This window comes from Pseudopipra pipra, chromosome 5 (genome assembly GCF_036250125.1).
Source record: "Pseudopipra pipra isolate bDixPip1 chromosome 5, bDixPip1.hap1, whole genome shotgun sequence".
NCBI classification, from domain to species: domain Eukaryota; kingdom Metazoa; phylum Chordata; class Aves; order Passeriformes; family Pipridae; genus Pseudopipra; species Pseudopipra pipra.
The window spans coordinates 23,837,978-23,859,275 of record NC_087553.1 but is presented as its reverse complement, the minus strand read 5'-3'; the positions used below and the strand labels follow the sequence as shown (position 1 = coordinate 23,859,275).

The 21,298-nt window shown below is 52.2% G+C and overlaps 1 protein-coding gene and 1 long non-coding RNA gene across 2 annotated transcripts; one reads left to right on the top strand and one right to left on the bottom strand.

Moving 5' to 3' along the window:
- Positions 1–369: 369 nt before the first annotated feature.
- On the bottom strand, positions 370–5,857 carry LOC135414350 (uncharacterized). The gene is made up of 2 exons (XR_010430676.1): positions 5,418–5,857; positions 370–1,077 (listed from the first exon to the last, which is right to left on the bottom strand). It is a non-coding gene; the product is annotated as an uncharacterized LOC135414350 (long non-coding RNA).
- On the top strand, positions 5,399–21,289 carry CARD10 (caspase recruitment domain family member 10). Its single transcript, XM_064655031.1, has 21 exons — positions 5,399–5,497; positions 7,405–7,623; positions 7,992–8,129; positions 8,466–8,791; positions 10,611–10,793; positions 11,147–11,302; positions 11,444–11,569; positions 11,699–11,893; positions 11,992–12,129; positions 12,892–13,007; positions 13,261–13,301; positions 13,979–14,099; positions 14,583–14,763; positions 15,551–15,674; positions 16,005–16,245; positions 16,529–16,598; positions 16,947–17,046; positions 17,515–17,673; positions 19,309–19,430; positions 20,071–20,186; positions 20,433–21,289. The coding sequence occupies exons 1-21, from the start codon at positions 5,491–5,493 to the stop codon at positions 20,638–20,640; spliced, it is 3,087 nt and encodes a 1,028-aa protein (XP_064511101.1). The 5' UTR covers positions 5,399–5,490; the 3' UTR covers positions 20,641–21,289.
- Positions 21,290–21,298: the final 9 nt, after the last annotated feature.

The following is a 21,298-nucleotide window of genomic DNA, read 5'->3' as shown; positions in this document are numbered from 1 at the left end:
CCCTGACACATGAATCCTGTCCCTTTCCTTGGTATGGCACAGGTTTAGTCTAACGAGTGTTGTGGGATGGTATGACCCCTCCTGCCTCTTCTCCATCAGCATCTGGCCAGTCTCAGCCTGACAGTGACTCAGGGAAATCTGGCAGCCAAACACCCTGGGGCATGCTTATGTACCAGCCCAGGAGAGGAGCCATACAGGACTTTGATTATCACAGAGAGGAGGAAGGGAAGATGGAAGTGGTGTTTTCTATCTATGCTTCTTCCTTTCCTCCTGTTGAAGCTGCATGAGAGACCAGAATATTTTTGAACTAGGCTGAGCAGGGCTCCCAGCTCAGCAGCTAATCCCTTGGTGGCAGTAACAGAGTCTCAATTCTGAGTGTTTGCAGGATCTTTATTCTCAAGACCTTTTTTCCTGGATAGTGATGAGGTCATGCTGTAATTAATGCAAATCTGCCCCAAAATTTTGTCCTAAAAGGTGGAAAACACTTCTTACTTCATATTTCTGTTTGACGTCCCAGTTTCAAAGGGGGCTCTGTGCAGCACCCAACAGTTGGGTGAGGTTGGTGTGATCACATTGACCTCTGGTGGCTGCAGCCTTGGCGTGCAAGGAGGCACTAAGGAAAAAGGGGCGGGTTTGGTGAGCTGCTGCCTGCTGCAGTTGAAATGCCGCTGGGTTTATTGCTTCTCTAGGCTCCAACCCCCATCACTTTGCCTCTTGGACAGTAATTTGTTTTCTTCCCAAAGCAGGTGTGATTTACCCATCTTTGTGTGTACATCCTCAGTCCATGTGGTTCCCCTCCCTGAGAAACAAATTCTGCTTGAACATACACCAGTAGAAAACAAAGGCGGGTCCTTTGTTGAAGAGCTGAATTCACTCCTGGTTTCTAAACAGTGTGGGTCATATCTGGAGAGAGCAGCCACTGTTCCCCTGTATTCACTGTAACCTCTGTGTGTTTAGACCCTTCTTACGCAGTGGAGGGCAGACTTTAGTGGTCCTCTTGTGAAGTGTGATGCAGAAGCAGCCAACCAGATTGGATTCACAATGAGCAGTGAGATGGACTCCCAGCTGGCCCATATTCTGAAGACAGAGGGAAAAAAAAGCTGGGACCAATCCAGTAGGGATAATGCTTTAAGAATAAGGCAACAGCTGCCGAGGTGGCAGCCAAGCACGAGACTTCCAGGCTCAGCCCTGCTGAGTTGGAACCCCTTTGCCAGGGCTAGGTGGGCAGCTTTGGAGTGAGAAAGCTCATCCCAATGACTCTAATCCCATCATTCTGCTCTAATTCAGGTCTTCCTTGCCACCCTGCACACCTCTGATGCCCTAATGAAGACAGAGATGTGTTGCCAATACCTTACCAAAAAGATCCCACATGCTTTTGCCTCCTGTAGCTCCAGGCAATGGGTGTGTTCCCGTGGTGAGGGGGAGGAATGCTGAAGGAAATATTTGCTTGTTTTGCTATCTCCACACACAGATACATGCATTTCCTTCCTGCTATAAATGCCACTAATTTTTTTTGAGGGGGGACCTCATTTCTCCTCCCTTCTGCAGTCACCACTGTGAAGGGAATAAACCACTCTCAGTATGCCACAGCAGTCTTAAGTCTGCTATGAAAAGTGTTGAGGAGAAGACAGTCAAAGTCCTTGCAAAGGTTGTTAATATAAACATTGAGTTTGATGAGTGTCATTAGGAAAAGGTTTTTTTTCCATGTGCATTAACTAATCTGGTGTGAAGCAGCGTATGAGCCGATTAGATTAGGCTGGAGTCGATAATTCTGTTTCACGAGTTCTTTTGCATTTTTGGCATTTGTTTTTGTTCCACACAGGAACAGAAACTGTAGAGAGTTTTTTCACTACACCAGATCATGTTGGGACAGCTATTGCAGGGTGGAAGTTATTATTAGGGGGATTATTTCAAACTTGCTTCCTCCAGCTGACTTGGGAAACCACCCTGGAGACTTTAGCAAACCTTCCCCCTAACAATTCATTGGAAGCTGTAAGTCTTTGCAAATCACCAGGCTGCAAGAAGAACGGCATATTTTGATTAGGAAAAAAAAAAGACCAAGCAAGGAATACATAGCTGAAGATGTTCTGCGTAACTCACGTTATGGACACTGTGTGGGTAGGCAGTATCACAGTAAAGATACTGTGCTTCCCAAAACCCAGGGTAAGACTTTACAAAGCATCTAAGTTCAGCATCTGTAGCTGCAGCTTGACCTTTATGCTGACGGCATTTTAGCCACACAATCAGGAATTTACTGAATTCCTTCCCCGCCCTTCCTAAAGCTGTTTCCAGGAGGGGGCAAACAATGCAGTACTGTGGCATACTCAGCTCTGCTCTGAGCAGAACTGGCTCACTCACCTTGGAGGGATCCCACTGATCCCTTAGTGCCATCGGTCAGCCCCACACCGCAAGGTCCTGCAGAAAACCCAAAAGCCTGTCACACTCTGTGGGTCATGCGTGCTAAGCCCTTCCTCTGGTGGTGGAAAGGACATGGGGTTCACCATTTGCTAGCTTGTCGTAGGTTTCCTGTGTGAGCTGATGTGGCTTGGAAAGTTTTACCAGTGTGACTATTTTGGATAGGACTTGAAAAAAAGCAACAAACCCAATCAACAACTCAACAACAAAAAACACACCCAAACACACCAATGACATTCCTAGTATGAACTCAAGTGTGCCAGCACAAAAATGACTGCTACTGGTAAAGCTATTTTGGAACTGTGATACCTGGCTGTGAGCACCTACAGTCTGATGGGACTGTGTATCTCCAAACTGGGTTTGTCTTGTACGACTGCAGCTTCCCTAAAAAGAGTGAGCTTTGCATCTCTGTGCCTCCACACCCTGGCCAAAAAACAGGCATGGAACATATTCTTCCTCTCAGGAACTGTCTGCCTGATCTGTTGGGATCACCTACCCAACACAGCCTTTAGGGGTGGTCTGCTGGCTCCTAGGGTACCTCAGAGACTATCCATGACGGAGAACAGCTAGTGGAGCTTCTAAGAAAATAAAGGAATTAGTAATTTAGTCAGTCTAAGGACCTGTCCTTATTGAGGTACCATTCAATTATTGAATTATTTATTTTTTCCTGGTCTTGGAGATCTGAGACCCTTCTGTGGGCAAGCTAGGGTGAAGATATTTCTTCAGCAGTTCTTGACATGGGACCTGCTGTGTCTGATGTCTGAGTGCTCTGAGTCACAAAGCATGGCAGCCATTGCCTGTGGGGTCAGGGTGGGTGGAGGAAGAGGATTTCTTTGTCATTAGCCTTGAGTTTGTCTCTCTCTGCGTGAATGAGAGAAACCAACTCTTGCTTTGGGACTTTTATTAGGATTGGGAAGATCTTATCTTCTATCACCACATAATTCAGGAAATCTTTTCACTAGAGAGGGAGAGAGACCGGAGTTGTTTGTGAGAGAATAACTAGCAGGCAAAAATCGACATGGCCTGAGTCAGAGCAGATTCCCAACAGGCAGCCTTGCTTGTACTTGCTTTTGATCTCTCAGCTGGCTGCTTCTGGTTGGAGGTAAGGGCTGGAGAGAGGAGCTGTGCACTGCTGCTAGTGGTCCTGAGTTAGCATGTGCTCTTTGGGCACAAGCTGTGCAGTGCTGGGCTTACAAGGGAGGGGAAGGGGCTGTTGGGACCCCTTGCAGGGGGGGTGAGTCAACAGAAAATTCATGTGCTCAGGGTGTCAACCAGTGCCTGTTGGGATGGATGCCATTCAAGAGCAGTTTGCTGAGAGCCCCACGTGCGTGCGTGTGCCCGGTGTTTGTTCAACACCTTTGTGTATTTTGCAACAAAAAGGCCATGTGCTTCGTGGCATTGCACAGGTACACTCTCAGTTCTCAGGTGGTGGTTTTGCTTGATCTTAGAAAGAACTTAGCAGCACCGGGAAAGGGTCTTGCTAAAGCCTCTCTTCCCTCAAATCACCTTACTGAAGCTGGTGCAGGAGGCCTGTGGGGACCAGAGGGGATGAATCTGCCACTGGCCCTGGAGGAGAAACAAATGAAGAGGTTCAACTTGGGTGCAGCAGGAATCCTTTAGGGAAGGGAGTCCAGTTCATACCTCGAGATTGTTCCAGACTCCCCTAACTTTCATTTCTTCACTTATCTGAAGGAGGAAAGATTTTCATGCCAAGGTGGGGTCTAGAAGCTGCACTGTTGGGGTCCTGAGGGCACCTCCCTTTCAGGAGTGTGTTGGCAGGGGCAGGACCAATATAGGGCTCAGCAGTACTCTGGGCTACCCTGTGGGCTGACCCAAAGGCTGGGTGAAATTGGGGAATTCCTACTTCTAATGAGCTTGATATTGCATTGGGAATTTCTTCCATAGAGCCTGCACTATCTGCCCTGGCCACTGAGGTCTGACACAGCTGAGAGTGATAAAATAAGAGTGAGATAGGCTTGCTAGAGAAAATTAAAAACACCTTAGCCTCAAAGGGGGAGGCATATGATGTTAGGACTGGCCCATGGTGTCCAATTTCATCTCTCCAGAGCTGTCTGTCCCATTGGTATGCACAGATATGAGCAACTGAGTACATGGCAGATTTGGAGGTTACTCTGTGCAAACTCTTTGGGATGCTGTGTGGACACACAAGTCCACTCGGGCCAGAGGAAGGCTTTCCTGCATCCCACCCCCGGGAAACTCAGTGCTGGGTCAGGCTGGGGGTTACAAGCCCCTGCATGCCCTGGAGTACATCTCCGACACGCTGCCCCGGGGTGCCTCCACGCCCAGTTCCACCCACGGACACAGCTGAGGACTGGAACCAAAATCTAGCCTGTGGGACCTTTTCTTGCCCTGGATCAGGCTTCTTTCCAGCACCCTCAGTTTTTCCCCTTGCTTGGATCCCCCCTCCATCCAGAGCCAGCCCTACACCTGGGGTGACCTGACTGCAATTTCTGGATCCCTTTAAGCAAAAAAAAGCCCCTCCTTACAAACCTCTTCTCTGCAGGAAGAGCTAGGACGGGGGCTGCACGTTGCCCAGAGAGCCAGCCATCCTGCCCGGGCACAGCCCCGGCCAAGCCGGTTACCCCCCACTTCCCCCGCCCGTCTGTCGGGAGGTGAGGCCGGGTGAGTTTCGGAAGAGAAGTGGCTAGTGAGCCACATCCTTCCGGGGAGCAGCTCCATCCCGGGGCTGGGGACCAAGGGGGGTCAGAAGGACGGGACACACGCAGAGAAGAACCCTTCCCCGGCTCGCCCAGGTGAGGAGCGGCCGGAGGCTCTCAGAAACCGGGAGTGGCCGACGGGGATCCGCCCCCGCCCCGCCGGTGAGTGCCCCCGCGACCCCCGGTGGGCAGAGGTAGGCTGTCCATAGCCCTGGGGTTTGCCTGTTCCCTCCCAGCTGGCTGGAAGAGGGAGGGTGGCAGGGAGGGAGGGAGGGAAAGAGGGTGGGAAAGTGCGGCGGGGTGGGGAGAGCGCTTCAGACACACCTGCCGGGCGGCGAGACGGCGGCGCGGAGCGGAGCGAGGAGCGGAGCGGGAGGCAGCCCTCCCGACGGCGGGAATGGCAGGTAAGGGGCGAGCCTCCGCCCGGGAGCGGGGTCCCGGGGGCGGCGGAACCCCACTGTGCCCCCTCTCCCGCGGAGCCGGCGGCTGTCGCTCCCATCGGCATCGCCCCAGGGCGTGGGTTTCGCGTGGGCTCGGGCTGGGGGTGGTCGGAGGGATGTTTGCGCCACTTTTCCTCTTCCTCGGGCACCTCCTCAGGAATGGCCTCCGGCTCGGCATTTCTCGAACAGCGCCTTCGGAGTGGCGAAAGGGAAGCGCTGCGTCCCTCTGCCCGCCCCGCCGCGGGAGAGGAGTACTCCGGGCGGGAAGGGGGTATCCCGGGAGCGAGGGGGGTACTGGCTCCTAGAACCTTCTGCCCGCCCCCACCCCCGCCACCCTCCCGCCTCTCCCTGTCTGCCGAGCCTGCCTGCCGGGAAGCTGGTCGCTGCTTCCAGTTTCTTGGAGAAACACTTTGATAGTGATAAATCTGTAGCCAAGGAGCGGAGTTCAAAACAGCGCAACTGTTTTGACAATCTGTGTTGCGTCCTGCCGTTGCGTCCTCCTCCTGCGTACTTGTGTCCGTGTGGCAAGCGACCCTGTCTCAAATGAGAGTTGAGTTTCTACAAGAAACACTGTTTTTATTCAACCTTGGACAATCCAGAACTGTATCTGTATTTAGGCTCTTAAGCTCTTAGATGCTGGAAATGAGACACTTGAGTATTTTTTGTGTAATCAACAGTTCTCTTTTCCTGATGTTCTTCATCCACCAGACCCCAAGCCTCCTTTGTTTGTATTTGGAGGATTAACTTCTGCACAGTTCTCTCAGCCATCCTCCTTGCTGTGCTACTTGTCTGCCTGAAATAACATGATATTCTCACCACAAGAAGAGAAAAAATCACAACCCCGAAAGCCAAAGAAAAGGACAAAGATTGAGACATTTCCTTCCCCCATGCAACACGAACCTCTACACCGCCCCGGCGATGTTTGTGTGCCTAGGGTATGAAAGCTGGATTTGATGCCAGCACCAGAGTGGCAGGTGACTGTGCGTGCTTTGGAGGAGTGATGGCTTCTAAGTCTCAGCAGATCTTTGCTGTGCTTTGCCTTGACAGCTAAAAGGATTTGTGCCAGCCTGTGGAGCAGATTTTATTTCTCAAGTGAAAATAGATAATACTGGTTGAGTTGATCCACAGCTGGGGAGAGAGCTCCTTGCACATACCTGCTCCATCTCAGCTTGTAGAATTTAATGGAGCAGGTTCATCACGGCTCTAAGGGGTTTCAGCCCATTGACTTGAGGGTCCCTCTTGTTTTGTTTGGTTGGCAGAGTGGTTGCCTTGTTGCTATGTATTTTCAGGACTCCATACTGCTGTGTGGAAGATATGTGAAAGACATGCTTATGTGATTCCCCCTTGATTCCAATACTTGTAGCCAAGCTGCTCTTTAGAATGGTGTCCCTGAGAACTTCAGTTTGGTCACTGATGCTTGGGGCATACACAGGGCAAATGAATCCTGAGGGATTCATTCCCAAGCCTTTCCAGCCCCACTATGAGAAAGCACGTCCCAGGCTGTGAAAACTCTTGGTCCTGAGAGTTTCCCATTCTCAGGGATGGGGAAAAAGGGATGATGTGTGATGGTTGGGGGGAATTTAAAAATGCTTCAGGGATGAAGATGTCATCTTCCCTGGACTTCCTGCAGTAGACTTCCTCCCTTAAGGCACCACTTGCCCTCTGCATATCTAAGGCCAGAGGTGGACACTCGAGATCCTGCTGAACCGATTTGTATGTAAAATGTCTTCCAATGTATCTGAGTCCCATTTGCAAGACTAACAAATCATTTGCAGAATCATACCTTGACACACATTTTCCCATGCCTACTCACACCTTCTGTGCTCCTCCATCATTTCTTGTCATTTTATCCTTTCCTTTTATCCTTCCAGCCGTGGAGAATGCCCCTCTCAAAGCCTGCAGCCTCTCAGAGCAGGAGGAAGAAGAAGACTCCATCTGGGAGAAGATCGAGAGTGCACGACACCAGCTGACCCGCTCCCTGAACCCAGCGAAGCTCACCCCATACCTGCGCCAGTGCCGTGTGATAGATGAGCAGGATGAGGAGGAGGTGCTGAACTCCTGCCGATTCCCTTGCAAGAGCAACCAGACAGGTGGGGGAAGACACAAACTTGCACTTAGTGTGGCCTGGTTTGTGGGGAGCAACCTGTTTTTGATGGACAGTGAAGGCTACCCAGCATGTGGTGGTGGCTTTCTGCTCCCTCCCACTGCTCTGCTACTTCAGCTTTGTTGTTCTCTGAGATGCTCTGCACCCAGACCTCCCTCTCATCCTCTGTGGGCCTCCCCCTGCATGCACACAGATGAGGGCAGTGCTCTCACCCCATTCTCTCCTCTAGCCATTCCCATTTTTGTGGATGGAAGTAGATCTGGTAGAGATGCTACTTTCATATCATGAAGCTAGGCTATGCTGTTTTCTTTCTGTTTTGCACAGAATTCATCCTAACTCCTTCCCTTTTTCCAGGTTACCTGATGGACATCCTTCGGCGCCGTGGAAAGCGAGGCTATGAAGCCTTCCTGGAATCCTTGGAGTTCTACTACCCAGAGCACTACACACGGCTAACGGGGAGGGAACCAGCCCAGCGCTGCTCTATGATCCTGGGTAGGAGCTGGTCTTCTGTTCTCCCTTCAGTTGCTGCTTGCATGGGGAGGGCCAGAAATCTGTGCAGGTGCACGTGCATGTGCCTGTATAAAAACCAGGTTCATGCTACTGGTGTGTGAGGAGCCCTGACAGCTCTGTGCTCTGCAACTGTCAGGAAGGGGGCCACATATACAGGTGTGATGGACTGTGGTGCTGTAAGCCTGGGACAACAATGGCTGCAAACTGACAGGAGAGCTTGGCACCTCTTGGTGGAAGACAGAGTGTTGGGCAAATCTGTTTTTTGGGGTTACCCCTGTTTCAGCAACCAGGAACAGATCCTCCTTTGTCTCCCCCCAGATGAAGAAGGCCCTGAGGGACTAACTCAGTTCCTGATGATGGAGGTGAAGAAGGTGAGGGCTCAACGGAAAGAGCACCTGCTGAAGGAACACCAGCTCCAGGTGAAGAACCAGGCTTTGGAGCAAGAGCAGACCCGGCTGGAGCAGCAGCTGAAGGAGCTTCTCAAGGTGCAGGAGCGTTGCCAGCGGCTTAGAGAAGAGTGGGACTCCAACAGTGTGGAGCTGCTGAGGCTGAAGGATGAGAACTACATGATGGCCATGCGCTATGCTCAGCTCTGCGAGGAGAAGAACATGGCCGTGCTGCGAAGCAGGGACCTGCAGCTGGTGGTATGATCCTGGGGAATGCAAGGGTTGGCAGTGGGAGGTGGTGGGGGTCTGGCGGCTGAGAAGGATGCACACGGATGTCCCCACGTGGTGGCTCGTGAGTGTGAAGGAGCTGATGGCAGGAGGGACGTGTGTTGGGGCTCGTGCCCCTGCTTTTGATGGGAATGTGCCCTGCAGAGAGGCCGAGTCATGGGCACAGGGCAGGAGGCTCACCACTGCCCTGGGGCAGCTGGAGATACATCACCAGCTCCTGCCACAGCTGGAGATATGTTACCTAGAGGAGCCAGAAATAGGGGTGATGCCTTCCCTGGCATCTCTCAGCTTTCAGCCTGGCACTGGTACCACAAGATGCCCTGTCTGTTCCTGCCTGCACTTGTTGCCCTGTGCTGCCTGCTCTCTCCAGGTGGCACAGGCAGGCAGCTGATTCTGTCAAGCTGTGTGCTTGTATTTACCTTTTCCCTGGGAAAGGGCTTGCATTTTCCTCTCTAGTGAGGATGGTGGCTGTGCAGGCAGCTGTGCTGGGTGCCTGTGTGCTGTCTGGAGCTGCCCAGCCCACCTTGCTGATCTTAGGAGCCTTTTGGCCCAGACTCCATCCCCCCAGCCGCTCCCCACCGCCTCCTCATCTCTCTCATGACGTTTGTAAGACTCATGCCCTGCATAGCTGAAGGAATTCGTGACACTGCACTCCAGCTGCCAAGCTCTCACCTCCAGCAAACATTCGCCCATTTCCTGCCTGGGCAAGGACAGCCCTACCCTGAACCTATTAATAGCTGACGTTTTTCAGTGCTCTGCTGCCTCCTGGCATTCCCCCTACCAGTCTGGGCCTGGACCTCTCACACAGCCTTGTGATTGCCTTTCATTCGTTCTGTTCTGCCAGTGTTGGGATCCTCCCTTACCTTTTATCTGGTATTCCTGCCAATGCTAGCTCTCCGGGGCCTCTGTGGAGAAGGGAGGTGAATCACTTGTAGGTAACTTGGGCTGAAGAAATCCCCCTGGAAGCAGGGTCGCAGCCTGCCCTCCCCTCCTGACCCTGGGGTTCAGAAATGACTGGTTCCCAAAAGTCATTCTAGATCTTTTATGCAGATTTACAGAAGTAATTCAGTTCCTGAATCCCTCCTTGGCAATTTTGGCAGTGCTTCTTGGTGGCTTTGCCCCATTTCCTCTCAAAGCCTTACTTAGATGTAAAACTCCTGTTCTTTGATCAGTCTAATCAGTTATAGGTCTGTGAGGACCTCTCTTTCTCCTAACAGTAACTGACCTCCACTGTCCCCAGTGACATGTTGATGGAGGAGTGTGAAAGCAGGCCAGGGTGTGAGAATGCCCCTGTGGTACCCTGCAGCCTCTGGCAGCTTGAGCCTCAAACACTTCCCAGGCCAGAGGTGGCCTCCCCACACTGAATAGCCTCCAGTGGATTTTTCTGCTGTGAATTTGTTTCTCAGCTGCTCTAGGAGCCTTTGAGACACTCACAACTGCAGGCCCTGGCAGCGTGTCAGAGGTCCCATGTCCACACATAGACTACCATGTCCAAGGTCACTGGGGATGCCCCAGGGTAGCGAGAGAGTTGTTGTACCGAGAGGATCCTGAAACTGTATGTGCTCATGCAAGTACGTTGTTCTCCTTTCCCTGAGGGAAAAGCTTTCTTGTGCAGCTGTGCTGCTAACCCTGGCCCAGCGGTAGGATACTCCTTCACATGGTTGCCCAGCCTTTGCTTTACTCACCTCTAGGCCTGTTTTCTGCCCAGCGCCCTCTCTGCTGCACTCTCCCGCTAAGGCAGAGGTGCAGGGCTGTGTGTGTCAGACCGTGTTTCTTCCCTGGCTTACAGGTGGACCAGCTGAAATGCAAAGTCTCCAGCCTAGAGGAGGAGTGCAGCCTGCTGCGGAAACAGGCATCCGCGCTGCCCCAGCGGGAGGCGGAGGAGCAGGGCCACCCCGACACTGTGTCTGAGCTGTGGGCTGAGAACCAGCGCCTCACGGCATCGCTGCAGGAGCTGCAGGGCATGTTGCAGGTACCTGGCAGGGCAGGCTCCAGGTCATCTCCTTTCCTGGGCCACCCCCTGTGCTGGTTACATAGGCACTGGAAAGAGGGGGAAATCATTATTTTGGACTGGCTTGTCCTGTCCTCTGAGCATATTGCTTGGCTGTGGTGGCTGCCATTGCTTCCGGGTCTGGGTAGTGATGGGTCCTTGTTTCCAGCCCTGTAACTCTTGGATGTGCTCACAGGTGTGACTTAGTGCCTTGGAATGCACAGTACATCAATGCAGGAGTGATGATGGCAGTTGTGCCAATCTGCCAGTCGTTGCCCTGGTCTGGTACTCCCTTGGTGCTTGTGGTGCAGTGACAGTGCCTTCTCACCTTCTAGACACCCGGTGAGGGTCCAGTGCCAGGCTCTGAGCAGATCCTGCTGGATATCCTGGAGCATGACTGGAAGGAAGCCCAAGATGACCGGCAGGATCTCTGTCAGAAACTCAACTCCCTGCAGAATGAGCTGCAGTGGGCTGAAGAGCTGAGGGATAAGGTAGAGCATCCATCACTGCCCCCATCACCATTCCCCGTCCTTGAACACCTAACAAGACCTGGAAGAGAGGGAAGGGAGGGGGCTGTGAAGCCACAGCAGTCACTTTCAGGAGAGCTAATGCTTGCTGCTTGCTGTTACCAGTACCTACAGGAGGTGGAAGATCTGCAGCTGAAATACCGGACGTTGCAGAAGGACTGTGATCTCTACAAGCATCGTATGAACACAGTGCTCCTGCAGCTGGAGGAGATCGAAAAAGAGCGGGACCAGGTAAATTGCTTTCCACCTCCCAGCAGGGCATTTGTCTCTGCTCTGGATACCCTTTCCTTCTCCAGTGAATCTTGTCCATCCATGCCAGGGTGGGAGTTCTCTGCCTTTTCTCACTCTAGCTCCTTGCAGGCAATCCAGAGCCGTGATGGGGTACAGCTGCAATATTCCCAGAGCCTGATTGAGAAGGACCAGTACCGCAAACGTGTGCGGGCCCTGGAGGAGGAGCGGGATGAACTCCTAAGCAAGCTAAGCCAGGCAGAAGGGCTCAACAGTACGCTGGAGGCACAGCTGCAGCGGTGCCAAGGCAGCCGCATCCTGGGCAAGGTGAGAGTGGCTAGAAAGAAGAGGGAAGAGAGAAGGCAGAGGGGTCAGAATTCATTTCTGGGGGATATAATGGGATGATGGAGTCCCTTCTCTCCCAGATGTGCAGCTCTTCCTACTCCCTCTGCTCCAACCTCAGCAGCACCTGGAGTCTCATAGACAACACTACGACTGGACTCATGGATGCTCTGGGGACTTCTGTTACCCCATTCCCAGGGGATTCAGCTGTTCAGAGCATGGTGAGTACTTGGCTGTGAGAGGCTGACTCTCAGCATGAAGGCAGTGGAGACCCACGCTGCTCAGGAGAGGCATTTGGAGTGGGTTCATCATGGGGCTGTGACTTGGTGGAAGGCTGGGCGTGGGATAGTGTGTAAGGCGTGAACAGATCTAGGTTGCAAAGCTTTGCTCTCTCAGTCTCTGACAAACTGGCCTATGCTGCAAAGTGTACAGCGCTCAACCGAGTGGGGAAGAGGGGGAAGGAAAACTCTCTTTGTCCTGTATGACATGCTAGAACTCAACAGCCTTATGTAATATATTATCCTCCCCAAAATACTGTTTAATCTATGCATGCTTGGGGAGAAATCCAAGCTCTTTTGAATCCTGTAGCAGCATCACATTGTTTTTAAGAGAGTCGGGTTCTTTCCTTTGACTCCTTGAACTATCATCCTAGAGCACCCACAAATGGGCAGTCCCACAGGTTACTCACACCTCTAGGTGCTCAGTGGCTAGAAGCGAAATATAAGGGCAAGATTGGATATTCTCTTCATCTGCTACTGCTCCCACAGCTTGTACATTGCAAAAAGATGGGGATGCAGAGCCATGGATCTCTATCTGAGCTATCTGCTTGGGAAATCAAGGTGCCCCTGGGAGTTTGGAAGGATGTAGGTTATCCCTAAAGATGGATGCAGTATCCAAGGAGCTGTTTGCAACCTGGCCTGATGGGAGGGGAGAGTTGGTGCTGGGTTGATGTTAGCAAGCATCTCTCTTTCACTCTGCCCAAGGACGTGACTCCTGAGAGTGAGAAGGATATCAACCGCCTTTCCACCTTCCCCTTCCCTCCTTGCGTTGGCTCCATCCTCCGTCGGCAGCGGGAAGATAGGTGCATGCCCTACAAAAGGTGATTGCTGGGAGCTACTTGAGTCTGGGTGTCCTCTGTGGGGTTTATGGGGGCCAGGGAGAGCTGCCTGGCACGGTTAGGAGAGAACCTGGAGTGGGAACTGAGAGTGGGAAGGCTGACTGGGAGCTGTGTGCTGGCTGGGGGGGTGCCTGTAGGTGGCGAGGGAGCCTGTGGAGGTGGGATTGAGAACAGAATGCAAACAGACTTTGGAAAAGCTGTGGCCTTACAGATCCATTTTGTGTTTCCTTTGTAGCTTGTCCTGTGGCTCATTTAGCAGCATCGAAGATGGAACAGGTACCAGGGTGGGGGCTTTCCACAGAGGGGTTAGCTAAAAAGAAGTGGTAGCTGTGGGGAGAGAGGTTGGACAACTGACCCTCCCTCACACCTTTGTGCAGCTCAGTGTGAGGGCTCTGCAGTTGTAGCAGGGTGCTATGGACCCACACATCCCCCCATGCCTTGTCAGGCACAGCAGCTGGAAAAGCTGGCTTTTCCTCGCAGAGTGGGTAGCTCTGCGTATCAGCTCTGTTTTATTCATCGAGAACTATGTTGATGGTGTGGATTTGGGGGAGTAGGTCACAGGAGAGGGAAATGCCCTTGCCCTGGGTTGTTATTGGATATTCCCTTTGTCTGCTACTGCCTGGGTGATGGGTTGTAAATCTTCTGGAGTGAAGCTCCTGATGCTGGCAGGTCCTGTGGTGGGCACTGGTGGCTGATCTCTGGGCACATCCAGGTGGCCCAGGCTGCTGCTGCCTTCTGACCAAAATGCTGACAAAGGGAATGAAGATTTGCTTGTTGGAAAGTCCTTTCCATGAGAGTGACTGTTCAAAGCCTCTCTGCAGCCTCGATTTTCCAGTTCGATGCTAGAAAACAACCAGGAGATGGTGACAGATCCTTGCCACCCTGAGAACATTAGCTCCCTGCAATGTTAGGAGAGGTGATGTGCTCCCTCTCTCCCTTTTGCTCTTTCCTAGGCAGCGGTTTTGCTAGCAACTTGCTTGGGGCCTCCTCCTCTTCTTCCAGCAGCACCTACACCAGGGTGAAGTCTGAGATCTGCTTGTCCACGCTTCCCAGCCACAAGGAGGTCACCAGGAGGTGACTGCTGCTCTCTAACCTAGGCACTCTGTTGCCAGCTGCTTGAGGGGGCATTTTGTGGTGTCAGGAGACCATGCCTGGGAGACCCTTCCTTTCTGCCTCTCCCCTTGCAGGCTCTTTCTCACTAGTGAGAGAGGAGAGAAATGAAGACCCTACAGTCCTTGCTTCCTAGCAGGACTTCAATTTCTTGTACTGTCCCATTTGTTATGGCAGGGGTGTGGGGATGTTGCCCTGGGCTGGACATGCATATGTCTAGGTAGGGAAAGGACCATGGGGGCCCAACTTGGCTTCAGTGTTGGGGCTGGTGGGTTGGAAAGGGCTGTGTGGGTCTGTAAGCTCTGTGTGCCCTGGAGATGGGTACACTGTGAATCACGAGCTCTGCACTGCAGTAAATACCCTGTAGCTGGACACAAGGCATGGGGGACTGGTTCTTAGAAAAGGCAGTAAACTTCAGTTGCCAGACTTGGCATTTCTCCTTGCCAGGTCACTGGTGGTACAGCTCACTAGTGTGGGTCACCCCAGCAACCTTTCACCCCAGGAGAAGAGGCTCGGATCAGACATCTCCATCCTTGGAGGCAACAGGACAGGGATTTATGTCCAGTGGGTCAAGCCAGGCTCACGGGTCAAGGATGCAGGACTCAGGGAAGGGTGCCGGCTTATTGAGGTGAGTCTGGGAAGGGCTCACTTCGCGGGTTTGCGAGGGGTGTGAAGTGATCCCCAGTGCAAGCTGACCTCTACCCAACTTTAAGTCCACCTCCATTTCTCTTGTTTCCCAGGACTGTTCCCTGCCTAGAGCTTTATACAGCACAAACACCCATCCAGGTCTCATGGCACTTGAGTGTACCTGTGCATATAAAAATGCTGAGACCTTCTGAAACACTTCCTTGAGCTGTGGGTGGGGAGAAACAAAAAGGAGTCACACGATTAAGATGTGTATGTCCCTGGAGTTGTCTTTCACCTTTTAGGTTTTCAGAGCAGTTCGCATCCTGCACATGCCCATTGCAAAGCAATCAATTTCAGAGCACGATCTCTCAGACCTTTGTGACCCTCCTGAGCTACAGAGAATAATTGCTCTGAAAAAAACTCCTGGAGGGAAGGAAGGGCATTTGTTTTGCTAAGAATGACACTACTTGAAATATAGCTACACTGCTTGAATTAATATCCCACCTGTAACTGAAAACAAACCAGTGCTCCTGCTCCCACACGCATTCATGCACACGCATTTCCATTCATGGCAGTCCAGCATCCAGACTGGGTAGTGGCCGACAGCAGGTATTTCAGAGGCAGAAGAGAGAGCCAGAGGCAGACTGAGAATGCCTTGCCCTCAGGTATAGCTTTTCCCAGACCGGTCTCACTCTGTAACATTTCTTGTGTAACCCTGATGGGTGAGGAAGCTTGGGGGGAGCCTGCTCTTCCAGACCTTATGATTAACAGCATTGGGTCCTTGCTAGCTGAGGGTGCCATCGCTGAAGGAAGAGGTGCTTTCCCTGGAGAACTGCACACGAGAGGTTGCCTACCTGAGCCTGCTGCACTGGGATGAGCCCTCTAGTCTCATCTTTCAGCTGGACCTGGAAGGTAAGGTGCTAGCAGATGGGTCTCCTTTGAGCCTGAGCTCTCTGCCTCTCCTTCTAGACCCTCCACCCAGCCCTGGAGATAAATCTCTCTCCTCTCCTGTTTGGTCCTAGGCCACCATGTCTGACACGGGTTGGCCATAGCTCCAGTAGCTTTCCCTGTCTGGTGTGACTTGTGCATTCTCTGAGTTACGGGATGGAGGTACAGACCTTCTGTCTGTTTGCCTCCTCTGCACCCCCCCACCCCAAGCCGTAGTGTCACAACTGTGCTGGGGACTGGCCTATCTTACTGATGATGGTTGTCTCCTGTGTCACCATCTGTTTTGTGCTCCAGGATACCAGCCTCTGCGAGAAGCCCTGGAAGAAGGGAAGAAATTTTCTGGAGACTCATTCTACGTACGCACCAACCTGTCCCTCCTGGAGCCATCAGACCCGTATGCACTGTGTGTGAAGTGTCGGGAGATCCTCCACGTCACGGACACCATGCACAAAGGCCGTCTGGAGTGGTACTGCTCGCGCGTTGATCCCTTGACCATGCGGGACCTGGACAAGGGGACAGTGCCCAACTACAGCAGGTAACTAGGGTGAGGAGGAAGGCAGGGGGTACCTGCTCCATTTACCTGTGGTGAACATCCCCTAGCAGTCATGAGGAGTGCAGACTGGCCTCTCAATGGTGTGGGATGCCCAAGCCTTGCATGGGGACCAGTGCGGTAGTGTTTGGAGCCCTTGAGAGACCGGGAGGTTGAGTGATAATGCTTATGCTTCAGCAGGTCTATAGGGCTGGTGAAGAAGATCACAGCAGGCTATGGTCCCTGGGGCCTTTGAAGTTGCTTGAGTGCAAGCTCTCTGTCTTTTCAGGGCTCACCAGCTTTTGAAGATCCAGGAGAAGGGCCAGATGCCTGGGCAGCAGAGAGGCCACAGAAATAACGTAAGCCAAAGAAGCAGGTGATGAGAGCCATGTGTGTGCTCATAGCCATCCCACCACCTCAGCATGCAATCTGCCCCACTCTTATGGTAAAGCAACCCATACAGAGGTGGCAGATGGGTTAGAAGGCAAAGCAGGGGCTTATAGCCCAGGCAGTGTTACTGTTCTGTGGCTGCTTTTCTAGCACTTCCCCACATCTCAGGCTGAACCCAATGGGCAGCAGATCCAAGCCCATACTTTTTGTAAGAGTGCTCCATCCTTTTTGCCGGAGGGTGTTCTGCAGCCAGTTCTGTGTGTGTGTGTGTGAAAAGGTCAATGTTCTCAGCCTTATTCTCTTCACTTTCTCCTCAGCTAAAGAAACGGGCCTTGGACCAACTGCGCTTGGTGAAATCCAAACCGCAGAGGAGCCCAGAACAGCCCCCTCAGCAGCTGTGGCTGGACCCCTGCTCAGGTGAGCTGTTAGCCCTGCACCTGCCCTGTCATTCTTGGAGACGCAGCTGTGCCCTGTGGGCACTGAAGGGACACTGGCATCTGAGATGCCTCAGTCTTTCTGCCCAGGATCCCTCTTATAACTCTGGTAATGGAATTTTGAGAAGTTTGTGCATATTAAAGTCTCTGCCCCTTTCCCCTGGTTTTCTGGGGCTTTCCATTGCTGCTGTCATTCTTGGGGTCATATAACTTTTTATGGAGAATAAACTGGTGTGTAACTCAAGGGAGTCCCAGGAAATGGGCAGGGGGTCCACATCTAGGGTATCTGCCCATGAGCAAATGTTGTAACTGGGGTAGGATCTTTCCTGGCATGTGAGGTGGTTGGTAGGTACTTACATAATTCAAGATGAGGGGGTGGCACAGGAAGAATGGGATGATCTGTAGGCTCGTTCTCACCTTTGGCTTTCTCTTCTTCGCTCCTGTCTGCCAGACCCAGACATGAACCTGAAGCCTTACAGCCTGGTGCGCCCTGTGGTGGTCAAGGCACCCCGTCCTGTGGTGCTGTCACCAAACTGCATTGTACCACGGCTCATCAGGAACCTGCTGGACTTGCCCACCTCTCGCCTGGACTTCCATGTGTGCCCAGCAGGTAGGCACAAATGAGTGGTTGGCACATCCAGGGCTGTTTTAGTAGCCTGTGGCTGAATGAGGTAAAGAACGAGAGTCTCCTACCTCCAAAGGCTACTTTCCCTTTTTATCTCCTGCCACTTCTTAGCCATACAGTGGGAAGCTAAGATGTTGCCTAAAGATGACAACTCCCTCTTTCCTTCTTGCTCCTCACTTCTTCATTGCTCTCCTTTCCCAGTGTTTAGAGTTCTTCTTTTGCCAACTGCAGGACTGAAAAATGGGTCAGTATATTTTTTGGAGGGGTGATTATGAAGGTACTGAAAAATCTCTGGTTTGCTGAAAAAGCATGGCTCTGAAAATTTTGGCTACTGGGCTTCTTAGCTGAGTGAGTTGGCCAAGTATCCTGTGCTGCTGAGCCCTCTGCAGGGTCCCCCTCACATTGCATGGGGACCCACTTGGATGCCTTTACTGCAGATGGGAATTTACACTGAGGGCAAAAACCATCCTCCCCTGCCAGTTTTGCCTGCTTCATAGGAAGGAAAGTAATCTATGAGACCCAAGCCATATCTCTTTTCTTTGCTGCCTCTGTTTTCCTTTGAAGAACTCCTCAGCCAGCTGATCTTCCACAGGAGCCTGCTGCCTGCAAAGGAAACAGGGCTTTGCAGGATCCATGTCTACCTAGGAAGTACCTTGTGCCACCAGCCAGAGGTAGCAGAGGATGCCCAGCCAGCCTGGGCCTTGGGATACTGAAACGTGCTCTGTACCCAGTTCCTAACATGCCTTCGCCTAAATATATTACTTTATTTCTATCTTAGGAATGAGCAGCTGCTAGAAGCCTTATTATATTCCCTGCTTGTGTTTCTGTGGCAGTGTGAGCAGCTGCCTAGAGCAGCATGGTCAGCAGGTAAAGCCCAGCACCTGCTTCAGCCACACTGGGCTGCAGAGCCTCTGGCTCCCAAGCCAGGTGTGCATTGTGTCAGCTTCTGTTGTGAGTTACTGCATCTGGCAGTCATTGCTTTGACCACACTGCAGCTTGCTGTACTGCCAGCTCTGCCTGCAGTTCTCTGTCTCAGCATCACCTGAGATGGCTCGGCTGCTGGGTGCTCTCCCTCTGTCTCTGAGCAGGGGAGGTGGCTCAGGCTGCCACCAGCAAAAGGAGGTTCAACTTGCTCCCCATCTTCCTCCCACTCTCCATGCCCGGATGCACACTCCTCTTACCTCCCCACAGCCGTGCTACTCACTGGAGCCATCTATGAGGCCATGTAGCTCTCAAACCCTGCAGAAAAACTAACTGGCAAAAGAGAGTGGTTATTTTTCTGCCATACATTGTTGGGAGGGTTGGGATGGTGGAGCAGTGGGGAGGAGGGTGGATAATGTCCGTGAGCCAGCTTAGGCTGCTGTGGTGCAACACAAGGTGCTACTGTTGCCATGAAAGGTGTCTTCAGCTGTGATATCTTGTTTGTTCCATACCAGAAAGCTGCAGGAGATCCATGCCAGCACATAATGTTGTATAATTAGACTTGCTCTCCAGAATCCATAAACACTGGACTCAGTAAGCACCTGCTCAGCAGCAAACGTGCAGGATCAGAGGTAGAAAGTATTGCAAGAGGGAGAAGGGACTGACGTCTCCCTTTTCATATCTCCTCTTGGCTCGCAGAGAAGCTGGCAGGAGGAGATCCCAGCGCTACCCATGCTCAGGAGTACTCTGTGTCTAGAATTGCCCCGCAGGACCCAAGGGAGAGCTGGCAAATCCGCATGATCCGGGAGGCGATGGAGAAGGTGCTGAGCTTTTCGTCTGCAGAGAGAGAGCTAGAATGGGTCACCTCATTCAGATTGGAGAAGAGGAGAACGGGGGAGGAGGGAGAGTTGTGTGGTGATAGAGAAGGAGCTGCTTGCTTGGGGGCTGTGTAATTTGGAGAGTGTTTTAGATCCAGGTGCTGTGGAGTTGTGGAGCAGCAGATATGGACATTTCCTTCCCTGAGTCTCTGATGAGCTCAGATAAAATAAATGGCAAATGAGGATTCGTGGGGGAGGTGGTGGGACATGCCATATGCAGAAATGACCTGCCTGCTCTCACATTCCTCATCTTCACCAAAGTGGCAATAGCTCTGCTCAGGGCAGACAGAGAAGTGTGGGGCTGTGGGTGACAGCAATGACAAAGGGGATGTGAAGATGGGCTGTGGCTGAGAGAGGGGTCCAGTGGGCTGTTGGATCGGGTTGGCAGTGATGGAATGGGCGACCCTGCTCTTTAATTCTCCCCTTCCCACTTGATAGTGTCCATAAATCTCACTTTTAATGGAATTAGTATTGGAAAAGCAATGATATTACACAGTATGGGGTTTGATTTAATGTAACTGTCAGGGGCTGGGGTTATTTTTTCTCCATTTAAATCAGTAAATCTATTCAATTTCCCTTCCAGAATAAACACTGCCTGCTACAGCTGGGAGTTGAGGGTGTGAGGGATCTAATTAAAAGTGAAATATACCCCATCGTTATCCATGTCGAGGTCACTGAGAAGAATGTTAGAGGACTCAGGTAAGAAAAGACAGAGTGGCATGGATGAAGGGTATCACGGGATGAGAGATGTCCAGAGGCTTGGCTCTGTTCAGAGGGAGAACAAGGATCAGGTGAGAGCGTTTGATATGTGTGTTGGGGTTGGCTGCTATGAGGGGAGTAAAGGCAGGAAAACTGGCTTTTTGTACATGTGAGGGAGTTCCTGGGTGGTTTTGTCACCCCATTTCTCTGTGCCAAGGGTAACATTTGTCCCTGTGTTTTCCCCAGGAGCTTGCTGGAGAAGGCGGGCCAGCGGGACTCTGAGGTGCTGAAGGTGTGCCGTGGTGTGGAGCAGGCTCTCCACACTCTGCCATGCTCCTGGGCCCGTGTGGAGCCCCATGCCTGGACCCATGCTGAGGAGCTGCCTAAGGTTGTTCGTGGATGCATCTTTCAGGAGCAAACCCGCCCACTGTGGATTGAGGAGGGCAACGACTGAGCTAGGGGTAGCAGAGCGGGTACTGCCAGCTACTGTCCCTAAGAACTGTTCTCGGAGGTCCCTGCCTCCCTGAGCCCCTCCAGGTAGCATGTTCTTCCCCCTCAAGGGGATGCTGGCAGCAAAGGCCCCCAAGGGTAGCCTTTCTGGTCCCTTGAGGGCCACCAAGAACTGGGAAGTAACATGTACTGCCTCCCCCATCTGAGCCTTCTGTATTTTATTGGAGAGATGTCTTCTGCCATCACGGTGGAAGCCACTTTCCTGGGCTGCTCCCCATTACCTTGGGCTGCCCTTGTCTCTGGTACGTGATCAGATTGACAGATAGGGAACGCAGGGGAAAAGTGTGGGATCAGGCTGTGTAGGAGCATCTCTCACACACATTTGAAGTCCTTCTCCCATCGCCACCATCTCCCCTGCCCTGTGGCACTGTGTGCTCTGCCTTCCTTCTTCCCCTGTCTACCTCACCTCTGGCCCCAGGGCACAGGGAGCGTGGCTTATATGCCTATGCCTCACTGCAGCTGGAGTGACACTAAGATTGCAACAAACCCTCGTTTTATAGGAGCTGTACTCTTTATTGCTTGTAAATTATTAATGGAGCCTTTTATTGGCAAACCGTGTGTAAAGGAGAATTAAATACCATTCATAATGGGAATGGGTGGCA

Bases quoted from the DNA above. Each gene is read 5' to 3' on its own strand.
- CARD10 (XM_064655031.1), top strand. The intron at 14,100-14,582 runs GTGACTGCTGCT...TCTCCTTGCCAG, and splicing joins CACAAGGAGGTCACCAGGAG to GTCACTGGTGGTACAGCTCA. The intron at 16,246-16,528 runs GTAACTAGGGTG...CTGTCTTTTCAG, and splicing joins ACAGTGCCCAACTACAGCAG to GGCTCACCAGCTTTTGAAGA.